Source organism: Corvus kubaryi, unplaced genomic scaffold (assembly GCF_017639235.1).
Source record: "Corvus kubaryi isolate FWS band 111438036 unplaced genomic scaffold, C.kubaryi_AGA036_p1.0 split3-131, whole genome shotgun sequence".
NCBI lineage: Eukaryota > Metazoa > Chordata > Aves > Passeriformes > Corvidae > Corvus > Corvus kubaryi.
In genome coordinates, this window is record NW_024582083.1 from 1,966,426 (window position 1) to 1,988,380 (window position 21,955).

General features: G+C 37.6%; 1 protein-coding gene across 2 annotated transcripts in view; it reads right to left on the bottom strand.

Moving 5' to 3' along the window:
* Window positions 1-8,825: 8,825 nt before the first annotated feature.
* Window positions 8,826-21,955, bottom strand: part of SH3RF1 (SH3 domain containing ring finger 1) — an 84,103-nt gene continuing 70,973 nt past the window's right edge. For both annotated transcript variants that reach the window (XM_042015004.1, XM_042015005.1), the window contains exons 10-12: window positions 19,597-19,955; window positions 17,652-17,986; window positions 8,826-11,559 (exon numbers count right to left, since the gene is read on the bottom strand). In XM_042015004.1, coding sequence (XP_041870938.1) covers window positions 11,391-11,559; window positions 17,652-17,986; window positions 19,597-19,955 — 863 coding nt within the window. In that variant the 3' untranslated portion in view covers window positions 8,826-11,390. The remainder of the gene's footprint in view (window positions 11,560-17,651; window positions 17,987-19,596; window positions 19,956-21,955) is intronic.

Here is a 21,955-nt window from a genome sequence, read left to right on the forward strand (position 1 = left end):
TGGAGAGGAGAGGAGAGGAGAGGAGAGGAGAGGAGAGGAGAGGAGAGGAGAGGAGAGGAGCAAAGAAACAAAGAGAATATTTAGAGATGATACAAACAAGACAAAAAGGAAGTGTTTACAATTTAATTTCCTACAACTAAGAGCATACCAGCCATTTTAGACAATAGAGATCACAGCTTCTATTCCCAGGAGTTTTTGGTCCAAGATTATTTTCCAAGTGAAATGAAGAAGGAGAAAAAGTCTAGCAGGGAAATGGAATGCTAAAGCTATAGAATATTTAGGTTCCTCAGGGGAAGGGTGCCCCCGTGAACTGAGATTCAGAGGGCATGCTCCAAGTTTCTTTTAAGACTTGCCAAATCACTTAGTTTTTCCCCTCCAAATGTCAGGTCTCCCATCTTTAACTGAGGCTGATGACTGTCAGCTTCCCATATTGGCACAGCCCTAGGGAAACATCTCCTACTACATAGTTACTGTCATCTTCTGTGGAAGCACTTTTAAGCCCTAATGTAGAAAGAGGAATACATCTGCAAAAAGTGAATTGCTGGATAGATACAGGCTTTAAATCCCATCTGGAAAGGCATTCTCTTTTATTAGGGGAATTGTCAATAATTTTGTTCATGGGAAACTTAAAAGGATGTCGATTAGGAAAGGTTGGGGGACTTTCCAGAAAGATACAAGTGTTTAATTTTAAAAAATCCCAAAACAAACCAGGTTTGACAGTAACTCTGTGTTTCATGTAATTTTTCAAATAAATTAACTGAAATTTACTAAAAACAGCTAGACTGTCATTTGTTGGAATATGCAAGTGCTTTGCAAAAACAGAGGGGTTTTTTGTGGTACTGTGCATTTTTGTTCAAAAGCTGTTAAATATATGTAAACAAACAACCTGATAAATACCTGTTAAGCAATTCTACTTATGACACATTGGTCCACTGCCCAATGACAATGATGCAGGAGAAAAGAACAAGCTGCAATCCTGCAGAAAAGAACCCAGAGAGTAAAGGAAAGGAGCACAACAGATAACCAAATGGGATAAGAAGGAAAAAATAAGAAAGGCCTCATCCAGAAGACAGCAGGACACCATCTACTGAATGACATGTGGACTAATGGTAGGTAAATTTCCTCCATTGTAGGAGCTGCGTAATGTTGTGCTTACTGACCTTATCCAGCCTCTCGGCATTTTCTCAACTCAATGCACAGCTATTTTTAGCAGCAGTACTCTGCAAAATGTTTTATAACTCATTTTGGCTGTAAAGCTGGATCCAGTTGCAACATCCTTCACAGCTTTAACTGTTCCTTTGAATTCACAGAACTAATCTCGGAGCCGTGGGATTTTGTCAGCCATGGATTCCTGAATTAGGAATTGGCTAAGCCTCTGATGGAGGCAACCAAGAATGAAGAGATAGAGCTTATTGAATGGGGCCCAGGGAGGGATCAAGCTTTTAAAGCAACAAAAGCTAATACTTTCAGGATATTTTTAATTTGCACCCCACAGGCATAAATTTTGTGAAACTTTGAGGAAATTAGAAGCCTTGTTTTCTCTTTCATACTGTTCTGAGATATAACCAAAGTTGTTTTAGAGATTCAGACCTCACTGGATGGGGCTTTGAGCAACCTGGTGTAATGAAGGTATTTGTGACCATGGCAGGAGGTTGGAACTAGATGGTCTTTCCCTCTCAATCCCAACTATTCTATGATTCTGTGACTCACAAACTTACCAAGCTGAAGATGTTCCTTCTCCTTGTTCAAAACAACAAGACCATTTGTTACACAAACTGATTACTTCATACAGCTTGTGCTGTCAGGTAGATTACAAATGTCCAGTCATATGTTCTCCTGTTACCCAAATAAAGTCCCCTGACACCTGAGCAAGACATTCTACAGCTAATCTGCACATCAGCAGAGTGCCTGCATGAACAGCACTGGTTGAGGTTTCTAAATGAGGACAAAAGCTTCTCATTCATGAAGCTGAAAATCTTCATGTTTTTAGCTCAGTTTCCTTTAAAACCTCTCTGAGAATGACAGCCGCCTCTACCATCAGCAGTGTTTTCACAGCTCCAATCATAACAAGTAGGAAGGACAGCAACAGCCAAACCACCTTATCCCAGCCTCACCTCTGAAATGTTTGCAGAGTTTTTGCCAAACTAATTGATGCTCCTTCTGTATTCTGCATGAAACATGTTTTTATCCCAAATATCAAAGAAAGATCTCTCATGGAAGCTTCCAAATCCCTACTTTGTTTCAAAGAAACAAATGAGCCCTTCCTATTCCCCTCACCACCAAGTTTGTGAACATAGAATAATCCTGAATCTCATTGCAAGATTTTTTATGTCCCCACCTTTTACACTCACTGGATGGCAATCTGCCCTCCACCAAAGTGCAGACAGCACCACTGGCCTGTCTCAAGAACCAGCAAGTTATCGATCTTTTCAGCCTGGCCATCTCAATAACACTCCAACACTTGCTAAACACTATTCTTCACAAAGCCAGTCCAGATCAAAAGGGCAAGTACTGCAAATCCCATTTATTTTGATCAGGTAAGAATTGCTTCTCTTTTTTTTGGTTTGGGTTTTTTTTTATTTTTTAATCCAATGGAACAGTATCTCAAATTAGAATATAGAAAACACATCCAAGCTCTCCAAAGTGCTGTACTTTTCCATCCTGTGTGTTACAGTATCCAAGAAATCAATTTCAGACTTGAAATGTCAATTTCATTTAGTTTTGCTGAATCAGAAAAAGTATAAATAACTTCTCTTTGGAAGTAACATTGGTTTTTTCTTTTCTTCGAACCACACCATTTTATTTCCAAGATGGTCCACAGAGAAAAAACCACTAAGATTCAGCAAAATGCTTCATCATACATTTAAGATCATGTATAAATCCACTCTTGTTATGCAAAGCTTTTGTTCTTTTTTGTTTGTTTTGGGTTTTTATTTTGTTTTATTTTGTTTAGTAAGATTCCAATACACTTAATCCTTTCTGAAATGAAGGCCTAGGAGGTTAAGTGGTGCATGTGAAAAAGACAGAAAAGGAGGTGGTTGGGCATAACATCAGGCTACATTATAATTAGCCACCAGACATGCTAGTTTTAGCTATAAAAAAGTAATTTAAAGTTATAAGCAAGACATTACATTCATGCCTTAGGGACCTCGTTTATATTTGGAATCTCCATTTCAGCATCTAATATCTCTTCCAAAAGCATTCTACTGTGTTACCAAATATAGCTGAAACACAACATAAGCCAGCTATATAAGCTTTTGTAAAGTTGTCCATAGTGCTTTTACTCACAAAAACACGGGCTTTCTATTTGTGTCTTTTGTAATGCCAGACAGAAATAAGCTTTTAATAACGAACATTAACCAGATGTTGACCAGAATCTAATATGTGCCCTTGAAAAAAAACAAACCTATTTCCTTTATTGCTTTTGACAGGATTGCAATAGAGAAAACATGCAGACAGATACATCACAGATCTTCAGACACACACAACCAACCAGGAGTTCCAGCCCCTGATGGCAGTATCTGATGATAAAGTCCAAGAAGCTCAAAAGTACAGGTTTGCTAATTTTTGCCCAAACTAGTTCCTGCGCTTGACAAAAGATACTTCTTGTACTGGTGGATTTTGGCATTACTCAATAGGAACAGGGCTGTGGGCTAATTAAATCATAGCTGCATGAGTACATTATTACTGTCAGCTATGAGACTGTGATACTTCATAGTCAAAACCAAACCTGTTACACTGATTGGCAAAAGTACGAAGAGAGCAGATGGAACAATTCCCACATCATCTCGTTCATCAGTAACACTCTCAACACGGAGTCCACACAACAAAGGTTTGCCAGCACAAACACACCACAGGCCTGGGACACATCCTCCTGACTGACCACTTCCCATCAGCGCGGCCTCTGCAGAGATGTGACAGCTCTCACAGCCTGGCTTTGCCCTCCGAGCTGTCGTGCAGCTCTGACAGCAGTTCATGCCATCAGCCCAGACTGTGCCTGCACTTGGGGGCTCTGGCGACACAGCTGTCACCAGAGCCCCCCCAGACACAGAACCAGCTAAGTTCTGTTGTGGTCCTCATCGCCCAACATCCAAACACTTGGTCACATCCACTTACAAACCTCCCTGACCTACTGTGGGAGAGGACTGCTAGCATCATTTACTATGGAATAGCATATTGTAAAATACAAAATAGCTGTGGTTGGACCAGACAATGTTTCACTGATCTCTGTAATTACAGGGCTGATTCTCCTCCCACCCGCTCCCCACTGGCACATTCACTGCTGACATGCCAGCCTTTACAAAGAGAACTGCGTAACTTTCCCAGACTCAGAAACTGATGCTCAAGCCTGCTGATCCTGTGCTGTAGAGAACAGCACACGGTGTTGAGAAACATCACCTATAGAATTTTATATGTTAGTAGTTAACTTTTCTTGGATCATCTAAGTGTTCACTAACATTGTCAAATCAGAGAAACAAATTACAAGAGCACTGTTGTGTTTTGCCATTATGGCCAAATTTTATCTGCGTTTGACAATAAGTTAATGTGGATTTCCTTAACGAGGAGTACTCTAAGTAAGGTAAAGAACAAATGAGAAATACTGTCTGCCATTTTCTTGAGAGCAGCTATGGCAGTCCTCCAAACAGTGACATGGTTGTGGTATGTACACGTGGACCACCTAAAATTTGGTCCTGAACCATTCTCTGGTTCTTCAGACAGAATTCCAAATGCCATCTTATTCTTGCTCTCTTTTTCCTATTTACTGGAGACATTCTCAACAGAAAATCTCCAGCTTTCTGAGAATTTTAACAGTCTGTGGCAGAAATAACCCATTCAGTATTAATAAATACACACTTGGTGCAAGTAATCAAGAATATCAAATGCCTAGGTAGGATGAGTACCCATTTTTTAAGCTTTTAAAATGTTTATCTCTTTGTATGTGTTCTTACCTTTCAAGAAAACGTTCATCTTTACAAAGCCCAATATTACTTTATTTTAAAAACAATTAAACTTTATCCTTGTAAAAAAGCTATATCACAGATTTTAATTTACTGAATGCAAAGAATTTCAGTGACTGCAGGGGCAAATAGTTACTTGTGTACTAAAAACTTTGAAGTTGGATATCGGCATAGAGTAAAGCTTTGGTAAGGAGCATGAAAATAAGGAGCTTTCCCTGATCTGTGTGTATTCAAAAGACACACTAAGACTGCCTACCAGAGGAGTGGAGAAAAATTCTTTGAACTGTAAACTTTTTAGAGCTAACATTCTTCAGCTTATTTAGAAGTTCAACCAGCTGAAATAAGAAATTTAACCTAGGGCACGTCCCTTGTTGTGGAGAACAAAGTCAATGACCACTTTAAAGTTATTCTGCTGGTGACTCATGTCCCCTCCCAAGCATTCGCAGATACACCATGAGAAAATACAGCAGCAACTTACCACAAAAGATTTTGGGACTAGCAGCTGTTAGCAGACCAAAGCCTACTAGGCCATTGTGGATCTGGAAATTTATAGGTTTGACTGAAAAATGAGAAAGTCTTCTATGATTTACAGTGCTGCTAAACAGCATCATCTTTGATCTAGCGCCTCAGCAGTAGCAGTGGGACAAACGTTTTTTGAGAGAAGCATAACACAGCCCGAATAGATTTGTATTTTCCAAGTATGAAAATCATCCAGCTCAGTTTCTTTCAAACATACTCATTCCTTTAGGGCAGATGAGATATTTTCCTTCACTATTTAACAGTAGGGGACATATTCAGTGTATGCCAGGAAAGTTTAATGAAATCAATGAAGTAGCACTGATTTGGAGTAATTGAGAATCCAACCATGTGTTCTAATGCCAAAGAATCTGGATATTTCTAAAGGCCTATATTGCTTTCCTTTGTGGGAAGAGGGGGGATGGGAAAGGGAGGGATGGGGAGTCAGGAATTAAAGTCCATTTGCTTTGTGAAATGAGGTTCTATCTAAGGTAGCAGAGACAAAAAAACACCTGCACAGATATTTTAAAATCCTGACATTTTTCTTTCTGCCTTTGTAATGGAAAGTGTATTTTGTCTTGATGTGCCAGCCAAATTTCCACTCTCTACACTCCTGCATGGCCGTTCTCACCACACTGAAATGAGAATGTAGCTAGTGTTTGGACATCCTGTGAATTGGTTTTGATCTGAATGACTACTAGATGCAAACATCAGAAGGCCTCTGGGCCATGTAACCTGAACCACGTGGGCACTAGAGTTGGGTGCACAGTGCAGCCAAGTGCTATTCATTTACATGTGCTAAGGGGAATTTTTAGAACTGTGAGTAATTGAAATCTGGGGCTAATGTCACTGTGTCTAAATTTTCTTTACTCCACTAAGTAGGAACAGTAGAGCAGTTAAGAACTGATTTTGCCACTTTTTAGCAAAATAATACAGCTGACAGACAGGAGTATAGCAATAGGAACAGATAGATAATACTTTCTGAGTTCTGCTAATACTATGTAGAGTGTAACCACTCTGATTTGATAGGCCCACATGAAATGCTCATTATGCAACATTTTGAATGGCTTTTGCACATTGCACATTGGGTATTGCAAATTCATGTTGTTTTGTTCCTTGTACCAGGCTGATTCTGAACAAAGCGCTCTTTAGCTGTTAGAATGGACCAGCGAAGTCTCTCGCCCACAGAAGTCAGGCTCAAGGAGACTTCTCCTAGAAGGGTTTAGATGCTGATGATCACATTTGGAGGCAGATTTAATCCATCAGAATCTATCTTTAAACTCACAAAAACCAGTCAGCCTTTACTTTGAAAGCAAGTTTTACACCACATACCTCAGAGGCACAGGAATCGTCAGTTGGCAAAGGAGGACACCTCAAGTTTTCAAGAGCAGGTGCTTACCTCAAGGTTGGGAACAAGTTTGTCTCCCAGAAAGTAAGAGCTATTGGCATGACACTGTGGAAGAAGAATGCATTGCATCTTGGTATGCATTTCCCAAGAGATTCAGTCCTCTAATGTTAGTGTTACTGCATAAAATATGTAGAAAGGGAACACTACCCTGTTTATTAATGCAAACCTGCAACTAAATTCAGAAACAGAGATGCTTAGTGTTGTATTTCAAATGTATTTGACAGGAGAACAGCAGTTGTTCTAGACACAAGCACGAAACAAATACAAGCTTAAGAGACTGGGTAAAGACTGAGGGCTGCATCTTCAGCCTTAGACATCCAAGTTCCTCTTAAGTCCTTTCACAGAGCTTGACTCTATTAACTAAGGCAAGATCACTAATAATTTAGTTAAGATTCAGGTCCCATATATAGGTCTTCCAAATCTTTTTCTCTTTCCCATTTTTCCCCACATCTAATGTCCATGTTCCCATCATTCATCATCACATTCTCAGCTCTTTTGTTCCTATATACAAATATTGCAAGTATGCCATTAAAAAAGAATTATTATTAGTAGAAGTGGTATTGTTGTTGATATTCAAAAGATTTATGACACTGGTTTTGTTCAAGTCAAGCTTCAAATCTGCTTACGATGTGTTAACCAAGTGCAGGGAACAAGCATCTGAGCGTGATTTGAGAAGTATATATATTGCAGAAGCATGGTAGGAATCCAAAGAGTACTGGCGTATCCTACAGACACCAGTGGCATCAATTGTGCATGTATATGAAAGACTACACTGTAGGAGTTTTAGTAATCCCAGACACAAATCTTTTTAACTAACAAGTGGATTTTTGTGTTTCATTATTCATTACTCATCATTCAATGTGCACCTTTAAACGCATTTGCTTAAAGCTACTGGAAAGAACAAGCCAGATACAGTATTTTGCCAGCTCTCTGAAAAAAGTCAGAATGCTCAGAAGCCTTATTTTTCAGCCTATGCAAAACCAGCATAATTGTCATTACTGAGATAAGGCAGAGGTAATGAAGTGAGGGTGAACAAGATTTCATGTACCTTTGGCAAGCCAAATGTTAAACTCATATTAGAATTACTCAATAATTACAATACAAAACAAGAGAACAAACAAAAAAACCAACCCAAAGAAATAGCCTTACTTCTGCTACACAGCCACGATGTTTGTACTTTTCTCCTACGGATGCACTGATGTCAGACCACAGTTCTGAAAAAACAAATAAATCTTGCTTTTCAATATTCTCCATTCTGCATTTCTACAAATTGTGCTGCCTTCCCCCCTCTCCTCATCCCCCTTAGTTAAGGAAGGTTGGCTGAGATGCTCCTTCTTTCAGAGGGCACCCAATGCTGTGCCATTCACTGCTAGCACAATTTAGGTTCTGCTCGTCAGTCTTAACTGACACTGAGATTATCGCCCAAGTCCCAAACATATTTGCAAACAATTTTAGGATTAATTTCCACCAATTTTCCCAGAGGCCACATGTATATAGCAGACATGTAACCACATGCAAATCAAGGTCTCCTCATTAGCCAGTTGCTGCCTGACTGCCATGCCCAGAAACTTCTTCAGGCAAATGAGTCTCTTGCCACCCAACACTTCTACCCACAGTGGAAGTTCGGGCAGATGCTTCAGCCTCTCCCAATCTATGGCAGGTCTATTACACCAGGCACTTCTTCCTCCAGGGAAAGCAGTTTTTAACTATTGTGCACCTGATATGCTGTTGATGAGACTGTAGTTCCATCATGAACAGACTGAGATGGAGTTACCTACCTCTTCTGAAGTTACTCGCTGAAATAAGGAGTTGGGAAAAGACCAGCCAGGTCCTCAGTTCTCTCTACAATTTTTGCATTATAGTCATCATTCCAAGCTTCTTACATTATGGAATCTGAAGACTTTTTCTCTGTGAGCAGAAATACCCTCCTAAGAATTCAGAAATTAAGTTCTGGTAGTTTTATTGTCAAATTCTTTACAAGTAATTTATGTTTAATGTTTGCATACACTATTTGCTGTAGCTGTTTGCTAAGAAAATATTTATTAGGATTGGAAGTTTAACATAGTAAATCAAACACTTAACATTCACTGGACTTCAAACATAGATATAAAATACCTTACAAAATTTTTTTATGGAATTACACAAAGCAAATGCACAGGGTTTGTCTGTTTCTACACTGAATTAATCCCAAGCCAAAACCAAAAAATAACCCCCAAAAGATCACAAAAAAAGGCATGATAAACTGCATTTTTGTCATTGTTGCACTGCTATGTAATAAGCCCTTTTTACAAACATTTACTCAATGTTAAAAAAAAATCAATTAAAAATGTATTCCATCTAACAGAACTATTGGATTAACAGCTGATTTTTAACTGACTTTACATCATGAAATTCTATTAATAGAGGTACCTTAGTCACTTAGTTTAAAATATGGAGAGCAGAGATAGAAAAAAATTAACCTTTAGTAGTCTTTAATATAAAATGCACTAAATTTTCCAAAATAAGATTACGACACACTAGTGCCAACTTATGCTGACAAAAACTGATATCAGCGTCTTTCTAACTAAAATTCATTTCACAAAACCTTTATATATTACATGAATATTCAAGTAAACTATTTAAAAGATTTAAAAATGCAAAAACTGGATGATACAGTGTTTAAGGGAGATGGTTAATTTGGGAATGCTGTCAGGTCCAACTATATATATTTATAGATATATTTTTTCTTATTTTTAAGACCATCATGATACTACCTGATATTGCAAGAAATCTCTGTCATTAACATTTGATATTTTTCAATGTATAAATTCAAGAAAATTATAAGGATTTAACAGATCACTGTTTCTGTGTACTGTGCGACACTGAATCACCTTACTGGCTTCCCTTTGTAAAGTGCTGAGTAACAGCCAAACTACATCAGATTTAAATGGATTTAAGTGGAGATGATGGTGCTCAGTGTCTTACAAAAAAAGAATCATCATTAAGTTGCTATAATCAAACAATAAAATAAAAAAAAAAAAAGAAGTTCAGCTGAGTAGCGCTGTGTTCACCAGTGTCAAATCTCTAACAAAACCCTGAAAGACTAACAACATATTTCCTGCAGGCTGCATTCTTTATATCCATCAGCTGCAAGGAGGCTAAAAAAATTTATAAATGATTCAAACACTGGACACCTTCTCTGGTTGAAGGCAAGTTGCTCACTAGTTTTGGTCAAGTGGCTTTTGGGTAACTTTCAGAGAAAAATAACCCAGCAACAGGAAATTGGAATGGGAAATGCCAACCATGCACAGTTACATTACTGCAGGAATTGAGTAACACATGCAAGACAAAGAAAAAGTCAGAACATACCAAAGTAGCAATGGTTAAGAAGTTAGTAAAGTTTTCACAGTGTTTCATACAGCCTTTTACTTTAACACAAGTGCATCACTTACCACCACTACTGCTCAGACATTTTAAACATCTCTTGGCCATGCAGATCATTTTGAGAAGAAAACAGCAAATTACACGTCTTAGGCATTTTTAGACATTAAGTACAACTTAAAATTTTATTTTTATATTCAGTCTTATCAAACAGATGTTTTCAAGTTATATTCATCCTAAGTGTTGGGCTTTAACATTCCTTCCAATTTTGTTGGATCCTGAGCGCTAAATGCCCAAAGAACTGGCCAAATACACAAAGCTAAGCTTTGTTCAAATAGTCCAGTTACTACATGAACAGAAGGTATAGGGAATTTCTTGTTGGCACTCCTAAATTTCTTCTTTCCTAACCTTGAGATGATCCTAACCTTGAGATGGTTTTGTTCAGTTGTTCACATATATCTTTGCCTCCTGGAAACATTACTCTACTTGGGTGATTCATGAAGAAGTAAAAGTAGACTCAAGAACACCACTGACTTTTTTTCTCTGTCCAAAGAAGAAAATAAACATTTTTCCCCATTTGGCAAATTCTATTTGACGCCATATCACCACCACTCAACATTAACTCATACAACAGAGACTTACTCCACTGTCAGACACAGCAGGGGAAAAATGTCCAGAGGATAAATGGGAGGCTCTTTATCAGATATAATGCTTGCTCATAAGGAGAGAATCCAGCTTCCCCTTTGTTACTCTTTCATAAATTAATAATTTGTTAAAATCATAGTCACAAGAATTGTAGATATTACACAAAATTCAAGTTTAAAAAAAAAAAACCAAGAATAAATTAGTTACAGCCTTGTAAACAATTGCTCATTTATGTAACATACTTGGGGAAAAAAATTCCTCTATATAATAAATCAGACAGTACAAGGCACACATCACACTTAAGAATTCAAAGTCATAAAACCAGCAGATGCCTTCATCTCCTTTGTTCGCTGGTGTAATTGTGCTATAGACACTGTAAAAATATGTAGATTTTTGTTTACATTACAGTCATTTGAAAATATTTCATGACTGTGCTTTTTCTGGCAAAATATTTGTGCTATTTTACAGTACAGTATAATTTGGAGCTCTTGGAATGAATCTTCTCAAATGTTCTCTACAAAGCTGCCAGGGAAAAGGCCAGTCTTTCCATTTCGTTGCAGAGTGCCTTTGAACCAGCCATCCTCACGCTTTTTGTGTACAAAAACAATGTCACCTTCCTTAAGTTCAAGTTCTGCTTCGCTCTGGGGAGGATAGGATACCACAACTCTGTACCTGTGTAATTAGAAACAAAACACCTTCATTTAGGTTCTTTTTTTTGCCCCCTCAACCCCACTCCCCCCTTTTTTTTTAACCCGATACTTTTAAAAATATTTCTGTGCCTGTTGAAGAGTATGAACACAGGAAACTGTCTAGAACTGTTTGCTGAGTATGTAACAAAAGTACATCTTGAACAGATAATAACAATAGCAACATAATAAATTTAAGACAAATTCATGCATCTCCTATGATTTTTTTTTCACCAAGATCCCTGTAAAAATACAGACAATGGTTAAACAACAGCAGGAAATTGTAAAAATTTTCTTCAATATAAATTTGCAGACTCTTTCAGTCAGTGTGATTCAACAAGAATCGTAATTTTACAAGTGTATGTTTAATTTTATATTATCCCAGTGACAGCTCTTAAGGAAAGGCAATGAACAAAAGGGAAGAAACCAACAAAAACTATTAGTTTGATTTGCTGTTTTAAATTATTTTTATTTTTCATAGAAACTCCGGACACAAATGCACAACCTGTGTACTGCTATATTAAAAACTATATTCAACTCAACAATTTTCTTAAGCACCTGACACAAAGAAAAGTGTATTTTTTGAGTCTGTCATAGTAAAATCACTTTTCAAGTACGAGTGTATTAAAAAGAGGCTGCAGTCTTCTCTCTCTGTTTTTAAACATGGATAACACCACTCAATCTCTTCTACCGTAGTTCCAGTTCACATCAACCTAAAATTCTATTACTTCATAAATTAAGATAATTATCTTAATAAGCTTAAAATAATTTATTATTTTAATAGATTAAAATAAATTAATGATCTGATGAAAAGAAAAAATAACAGGATATAGTCTAGTAAAGGATAGAATGCCAATTACAGCTCAATACACACATAATAAAACAAGTTAATTCTGTAATATTGAAGCAGACAAAGATACTGTGTTATAGTAGAATGTTTTGCTTAAGAACATAAGAAACAAAAATGAAGTCTCACCATACAGTGAAAAGTATTCAGAAAAGAGTAGCTGCACTTTGTAAATAATTAAAGTCTCTTAGGAAATCGAAGTATAGCAAAACATATTTGGACTTAATTAGTTGTCAAATGTTATTTATTAGTGATTTATAAGCCATGACTTTGTTTCAGTTATGGCAATCCCCAGATTTCAGAACACAGGAATTATTAGATTCATGCTTCATAAAAGCTACCAGGCCAATTACAAGATTTATTAGTGTGCAGCTCCACAATGCTCTGCATCCAACTTAGGCCTGCACTAACTTCTGCTGTAGGCAGCTTGGGTTTTAATGCTGACTTAGCAAATAAGAACCAAGTATTTTTAATAGACTGTAAGTTAAATTGAGACTGTAAACTGCTTGAGTTAAAACAATAGCCTCTACTCAGGCAGGACAAGGACAAGATAGGAAGGATGAAGAACTGCAATAAAGCTATGAAGAACTTCTACTGCTGTTAACAAGCAGGTTGCTCCCAGGCTGAAAATTAACCAGCACGCTACACAGCCTGGTAAAAACACAAGTTTGAAGAAAGAATACCTGCCTGCCTCCCCTTGCACTCTGTCAAACACTGCCCTGTAAACGTTTGACTTGAAATACACTTGTTTTCAGTTTCTAATTCTATCAGCAAACTAACTCTATGCCCCCCTGAATTGATTGACAAGGCTGTTCTCTGCTGCCGCTTGCTCCCATCTTCTCTTTGCCCTCCCTGGAGGATCACCAGCTAGCACTCTGTTGTTCTAAGCTGTGTCCAACAACCTCTGTAGTAATTTGGTACTTCTTGTTAAATTTTAGCTTCCCTACTATCTTGATATTCATCTTGAGATCTAGTGTCTAAAACAGAGCACAACACCCCTGGTTTTAAAGTGCTATTTTACTGTATTTTTCAATTTTTAAAAGAAGAAACCCATCAGGCTTTGTACCTGTAAATCACATGTCCTTCTTCAAATTTTATGCCACATTTTACATATCCTATTTGCCCAAAGAGAGGTGATCAGACCCAGACCCATCACACACTCACACAGCTGTCTATCCAGATCACCCTGGATTAGCTATGGAACAAAAACTACTTTTCCATTACTTATTTCATCATCTACAACATATTGCCAAAACTACCAATTTCATGCAGAATAAAAAGCTTATGCTTCAGCTCAGAAGTTCATTGCAAGGTCCCTGAAGAAAAATAATCATATTTACTAAGCATGACCTATGTTTTGGAAAAACATGTTCATTCCCACATGTTTGAATCTTCCAAAACACTTCCTTGTTTGTCTCCCTATTCAGTATTTGAAAATGTTTTCAATGTCTGAAGATCAAATTTGTAGGTATTTTGTGGTCACTCAATATTTTACATGCAACGAAGCTGTACAACTATGAAGTTTTTCCTTTCTTTTATTTTTCTTTGACTGTCTTATCACATTTTTACTAATTTTCAAAATATTACCCTAATTATTTTTAATCAGCTCATGACAAAAATCTTAGTATTATAAAAATAAAAGTACTTTAGCTTCCCAGAAGTAGCCAATATATTTGCCACTGGTTGTTTGCTGTATTTTGCTTAATGTGTCTGGCTATATCCCACAGTGCTTTTGCTTTGTATTTGTGAATTTATTTTTTATTTTGAAGAGGGTGGTGGTCTGTCTTCACAGTTCTCCATTCTACTTTTCATTTTTAATATTAGCATTTCTCACACTTTTCAGTAACATGGAAAAGATTATATCTTTCATGTGTTTCTCCGTTGCTTCTGTTTCACTGGACACAAAATACTGCTTTTATTCCCACCTAGTTGTGTTTGGGTTTTGGACAATTATTTGTGGTTTTTCTGATCAACAAGTGGATAATAATACTTTCTCACATGCAGAAAATTTTAGCTGAGAGAAACACAGAAAGTTGGAATTACTACCATTACACAAGTTATACTCGTAATTATTACTCAACTTCTTGATTTAGCTTTTTTTCCTTGCACTTAGAATTTTTACTTTCCAGCTCAAGTGAGCCCTGCTGTTGTGCAGCTCTTCTGTCTTCTGAGTGGGTGCCTTGACTCCTACAGATCACCAACGCCCATCGAGCGCAGAGTGAGTCTCAGCATCTAATTAACAGCATTAAATGGTGCCAGATGTGGTAAGGCTTGCTGCCCTATAAAGCCACTGGCCTGCTCACTGGGAGCAGATGTTACACCAGTCATTGTGTGGTAGATGAAATTACTTGGGGTCACTTTAATCAGAGAACAAAATTACTGCTTTTCTTTCACTGTAACTGGATGAAAGATTCATTTTATAATTTAGGATATGCAGTGACGTGTATTTAGGTTCAACTTCAAGTCTCTAACACCCTTGTGAAATGCTGGGTAGTTTATTATTACAATGCTGTCTATTTACTGTAAAATTAAAGGCTATTTAAGCAACATTTCCCTCTAAAAGAGAAAGCTCATGAAAAGAGCTTGAAATTTTCTTTTATGGAAAAAGTAAACTCCTCAGATAACCAAATTCCTGTATATTCATAGCACAGCATGTCTCACTCTGGGAATTGCAGGAAGTTGGGTTTATCTTTGTAAAGACAGTGATCCTTGGCCTTGTCAGCACTGCATCAATACAAGAAATCACCCCAAGACAACCTTTGTACTGGCTGGAGAATCAGGAGAAATGACTGAGCCCCACTGCAGAGTCTCAGGTGAAGGCTTGGCTGAAATTTCTGTTAAACATCTCTGCTCCTTCTGTACAAGGAACATGGACCACAGCAAGCAACCAACCTAGTTCACAGGAGCAGAGTGAGTACAGGAATGGGAACTACAGAGCAGACCTGCAGTAGCAACATTGAAGAGAATGTCGTCACCTTGACTTCCTTTAAGTTAAATGCACAATGGTATTCAGTATCTGCAAACCCATGTCACAAAGAGCTTGTCTGCTACCAAACAAATCAAACGTCCATCCACTTATTTTGTATGGTTGGAAAAAAGTTCACAAGTTTGACTTCTCATTTTCTATAGAACATAAAGGAAAGACATATTCTAGGAAACTCGCAGTCCCAGTGAATGGAGAAACAGTGGGATTAGCATAAAAATCTGATACTGAAACATAAGGAAGCAAGGAGTTTGGGGAAAATTCTGTATCCAAAACAGGAACATTTTCATGTGCTTTCCAGGGTTGAGTCAGCTTATTTTGCTCCTAGTTCATGAAGAATAATCAGAAGAATCTGACTCCTAAATCCTCTAGTCACCTTTGAAAATAGAACTTGAACACTAATAATTACACTGCCAAGACAGAGTCAGAATAGAAAGAGTACTGTTTCTTTTTCCAGTTATATTGTAATCTGTGATTGGGATCGGGAGATATAAGAGCGGAATAATCCTAGCAGGAGATTTCTCTGTTCTTCAACTTTTTGTGGAGCTTATCCTCATGAATATTTCCCTCCTCAAATAAAATTGTCACTGAAGATGCCATTGCATCATCAGTATGATTCCTACCCACCATGTCTTCCAGACTGCCGAAGAGTAATCAATGCTTATATATTACTTCGAGATATTTAGTACAATGTAAATTTTAAGTATTATTAATCATCACATTTTAAGAAATTCAGCCAAAGGAAATGTGCAAGGGCACATCAAATTTAACCCTGTCCAGAAAAGGACAAGGGGAACCCAGATGAAATTCTGTCTAAATACACTGACAAAAACGTAACAATTTTGCATGACTACCACTGAGAATTATCTTGCAGCAATGCTTCTTCAGCAGAAATTATCACTTAAATAATAGTAAGGATAGAGAGAATGTTTGAGTATATGTTATTACTAGATCAATAAAAATATATAGCATAATTTTCTGTAAGTAGTTCTGAGAAAAAAAATTTCCATCATGGAAGTGAAAAAACTACTTCTTGTGATGATAGAAAGAGTTTTACACTAATATGCACTGGGTATGCCAGAATGAATTTAATATTATTTTCACATTCAAAGCATAAAAACATATTACTGTGCCAAACAGACTTATGATAATGTGAAAATGAATGATGTTATTCTTAAAGAAGAGTCCTTCAGGTTTTATTTTCCATCTCTAAGTGTAAATCTACTTCACAAATTCAGTATGGAATAGCAATCTCCTGCAAGGAAATTGCATAAAGGAAATAACCTTTTAAAAATATTAAAGGTGTGACGAAAGTGAACTAAAAGACAAGTAGGAAGTTATATACTGTCTGGATTTTAATACATGGGTATAGTTTAAGATCAGACAGGAAGTACAACAGGGTGCCCACACACCATGGGTTAGTAGTATCAGAACAAAGTCTACAATAGCCAGCTTGAATCAGTTCAGTCCTAGAGCTGTTAACATTGTAACTCTACTATTTTTTTCTCTGTCCACCACACAATCCTATAGCTGCTGCAAAAGAAATCCTATGACACTCTTCATACTGCTTGTCTGCTACCAGGAAGAATAAAAGATATTGTATTAAAAAACTGCCACTTCCTTCACATTCTGCTGAGGACTTGAAACTTGAAAAACTATAGGTGGACACAAAAGTCACAGAACTTTTAAGCAGCTACTGGTCAGTCTCAGAGTCCAGACAAGTGTATGTTTTTCAGACTCACTTCCCAGAGCACAGAAGCCTCCCTAGAGCTTGCTATGTGGATGCACAGCCATGGGGCCTTCAGGCAGTAAAAAGTATCTTTGCAAAAGCTCAAGAAATCAAATATTAAGAAATCTACACATAGATAGATAAAGGTCTCATTCACCATATATTTTGGTTGGCAGTTATACACTGCTAATTATCTTAAATGACTAACCTGATACTCATACATGCAAGAATATAATGTTCTTCTGTTTTGCAAAATAGGAGGCCCGTTTTGTCTACCTCAGTTCTCATACCAAACCTGTGATCATCATACTTGAGTGTCTATTCATTCAAAAACTTTAAAGTAAGATGAAAAGTAAACAAATATGAACGTGAGTATTGGCTGATAAGTAAATATTGTTAACAAATAAGTTACATCTTGCTATAAAATCCCAGCATTTTGGAGCAGTTCTAACACACTACAAGTGTCAGAGAATGGATTTTTCTTGGTTTGCCCAAGTCTAGCTGCATAGGATAGTTTACCTTTCACACACAAGAGGCCTGGATTCATTCAGGACCGGCCCCAGCGATGAGCAAGGCTGCCGAGGTGGCGGTGCTATTGGAATGGAGGAATCCAGGGAACTGCTTTTCCGATGCGGTGCCTCCTGTGCCAGCCCAGAGGCCTCGCTGTCAGGGGGGCAGGAGCCAGCTTTGCTGTGAGTGCCTGCTGACGGAAGCTCCGGCCCCACTGCGCCTTGCAGGGCCAGCTCTGCCGCGGCCTGCTCAGCTTCCAGTGTGGGTGACGCTGGAGGTGACAGCCGAGGCTTGCGTTTAGTGGATGCTCCAGAAAGCAGTTTCAGCAGACCCTTTTTTTCTTTCTGTAAACCAAAAGCAGTGCCTCATTTTAGAACAAAACTCTCCCATAAAGAGTTGAACACTTCCTTCTGATAGACGAAATCATACTCAGAGAGGACTCAGTAAATTATGAGGACATACTTGATATTAGAGAGATAATGATGAAAATTGCAAAAGAAAAAGAAAATCATTAACATTCTAAAGAGAAAAACAGCAAGTAATTTAGATCATAAACTGGCTAAGTCCTTTCACTTTGTTAGATTAAAGCTTTTAACTTAAAATGAAATGGCTCTGTCCCAAAAGGTTGTCTTGAAAAAGGTATGAGGAGTTAAGATTCCCACAACAGGAATCTATGAAGTGTAACATTTCATTAACATGAACATTTCTAGGAAAACAAAGAGTCACTTCAAACCAAGCAGGGAGAAAAGTCTGCTCTGGAAGCTGCTGTTTAGGTAAGTTTCTTTTATTTATCCTCCCTCAGTAATGGAAGACCTTCATGATTTAACAAAAATTCGCCCCAAGGGGTATGCATTGTGTTTTGCAGCTCTGCTAAAGGGGAGGATTGTAAACATTCTTTTTGCTTGTCCAGACAAGAATCCCTGAAGACTATTACCTACCCTGAAGAGAATTATTTAAGTAGCTTTTGTGTTTCTTGTATTTTTTTTAAGAGGTGTGGCAGTGATCTTCTTACCAACCCTTTGACTGAGTGAATTCAGTGCTTATGAGAGGTGCCAGATTGTAAGCCCTGGAGACAAAAATAGTATTTAACCACAGACAGAGAAAAGCATGAGCAATGTGAGATTTTTGATAGCCTGGGATGTAGTGGAATTACAGAATAAAAAATCCTCAGTCCTTTTTCTAAGTCTCCAATAACTTAAAGACATTTCAGCAAAAATCTGCTGTCCAGCAAATGTCAAAGATAAAGAGAAACTCAGAGAAATAGAAACAATCCACATATATTAGCATCATTCACCTTAAACAACAAATAAGTTTTCTCTAAGGGCACCTCAGTCTGATTTCAATGTCTATGGCTAAAGTAATTTAAAAATAAAGTTCTAGGCACATCTATTCAACAATAATCAACAAAAATAACTGAAAGGTGGCTGACATTAGTGTATGGTTTAAGATTAAAATCTTCATCAACTTCACTAAGGAGTATATGTGGCTGAAGAGTAGTAAGGTAAAGTCTAAAACATTGGAGATGTAAAGATAGTTGTCACAAGGAGAAATGAATTTTCTAACTACACCACAACTGTAAAACAAAATCAATTACCAAGTTGGAAGAATTTTTCTGACAACAATATAACATAATCACATGGCTTGGTGAACAGTGAGAATGAGTTTACACACATAGGAAATAACTCAAATAGAAGGAAAGAAAGCAGAATCACTACAGACTCTACTGTCCTACACTTAAAAAAGATGGTTATGTGCATTTTCATAAATCTCAGTGTGCCTGCTTAATAAAAAAGGTAACCTAAAAGAATACTGATTTTCATTTTATTTTGTTAGATTGAAATTTTTACATTCCTGCAATTTCATGTGGGTTTTTTAGGTTGTGTTGTTAAATCTCTTAAAAGATTGTATGATGAAAATAGGAGAATTCAAGGGAATGATTGTATTCTCTACCCACCTTGCCATCCTTGTCTGTTTTACTGACAGCAGCATTTCCACCAGCTGTTAAAGCACTCTCTGGAGATGCAGGAGCTCCAGGGTGAGTGCTTGCAGTTTTTCCACTGATATCTCCCTCCAAAGATGAAGCAGCAGTGTTAGGAGAATTCAAAGAAGCTGCTGTACATGCCAGTGGGATGGTTGAGCGGTTCACATTCACAGCCGTGACATAAGCAGCAGTATTTGGAAGCTGGGGCTGGAGCTGCTGGGAGGCAACAGAGTGGTGGGGAATGATCACAGCTGCAGGAATAAGGCATGTTGGACTTTGTGCTTGTATGGGTGTGACTGCTGCCGTAGGTCTCTCTTGACTATGTGAGGCAACTGGAATAAAAGCATGAAATGTGAGAGTTCATCTTTTCACAAGACACACAAAGTGAGGTACAGTCACTGTGTTACAGCTAATCAGTCACAAGAAGTTTTCTTCTACCTTTTAAACTTCCATTTATATTACTCTAATGACACAACACACAGCACCAAATTCATCTCATCTGAATAAAGCAGTTGCATATGTTACCCTACTTGTACCAGTATGCAACAGAAGAATAATAGCACTGCAACTTCTCTGGTGTGGAGAAATCCAAGCTGCTAAGTCACATGCTTCACATACAGACAGATGCAAAGTGAAGATGACACTTTAGTACCTAAGAGCTAGCTAAATACTGCCTGCTCCTTTTAATATGAGGTGTAGTTGTTAGGGCACATAAAGGAAAGTAGGAAGAAACACACCTTGTAGAAGTTGCTAAAAATATAATGAGATTGTTTTCCTAAACTATTCACAAAATCCACAACAGATTTCGCAGGTCTTTCAAACAGTATGCTCAGTGGCAATTACTGCTATGAGTGCTCTCTCTGAAAACAAAAGCTGTTGTCTCTTGGGATGTTTAAATATAGAAGTAGATTTACTCATACCCCTGTGAAATAAAAGGAACATCTACACTGGAAGCTGGAGAATAGCACAGGGCTGAGTATATTAAACTGGGCTGCAGTGCAAAGCTGCAGAGCACAGAGCTTTGCATGAACTAATTTATTCTTTCCAAGAAGTAACACTGCTATTATAGTCATATAGTCAATCACATATGCTTTGAGACCATTTCAACAGCTTGGGCATCTCTGCACCACTAGGCGGTATGAAATGCAGACACCTTAACTGAACAATATGAGGCAAAATGCAGCACCCCAGTGCTGTACAACCTCTCTCCTTCAAATACTTTGAAACTTTCTATTTAAGAAGGGGGGTCATCCCTCTAGCTTGGTGCATGTACATTTCAGTTGTATCAATTTTTAAGATACTAATTAGAGTTTTAGACTTGTTATAAGTGAAATCTGGAACCAAACCTTCAGCACTCGCTCTCTTCATTCTGCTTTCTACAAACTCCTCTGGTAATTTGGTTAGACTGAAGCAACAGTGTATACGACAAGACTAACAAAGGTCCCAAATTTGTTATAACAATCCTACAGGTATTATACCCAATTACAATCTCTGCAATAAGAAACATAAATTCTTTCCTTTTTATAAAAAAAAAAAAATAAAAAGGCACATCACTTATATGCTATGTCTAACTTTTTGATAACCTCTTCTGCTGTAGCTGACCCTTCCTAACTGAGTAGCATGAACATTTCAAAAGGAAGATGAGGAGATTGTAGCAAGATTTTTTACATCAAAAAACAATTATTAATGCTGGCTTTTGTTCATGAGATAACATCAATTTTCTTAGAAGTAGCCGCTATTCCTCAATATATGTCTACACTCACATGAAATTTATGTATGACAAGCATGGAAGAGCTTTCTGGTTTTATTTTCTTATTGCTGATGGAATTGATAGGATAAATGCTTCAAGTCACCCTGTTTTCATACAGTTTATCCTCCAATGAAATAGGCAGAATATATGTTTTCTTCATAGGTCCTTCCAATCATAGGATGCAAACTCCCTCAGCAAAGGTGATGTCAAGCAATGTCTCAAAAAGATCATTTGAAGAATGGCCCTTGAAGCCCTGAGCTAAACTAGTTTAGCTGGAGCCCTGCACTGGTCTGTGAAGCCTCACCCAAAGAGTAACACTCAGCAAACCTGCTAGGGAAAGCTCAAGAGGATCATGTTTCAGATGTTTACCACAAAGTTCTCTGTAACATTTGAACATAAAGCAGCCATTATTGCTTCAGTGCTTGGGGCCTTGTAAGGGACAGATCTGTATTTGTGACTAACAGCACACCTTTGCACAATACAGTGTTAAGTTCTCTGTGATGAGAGTCCAGTCCCTTTGAATTTTTCATTTTGGACCTGAAAAGTTGGTGGGAAGTATGTTGTCACATTTGTCAGCTGCAT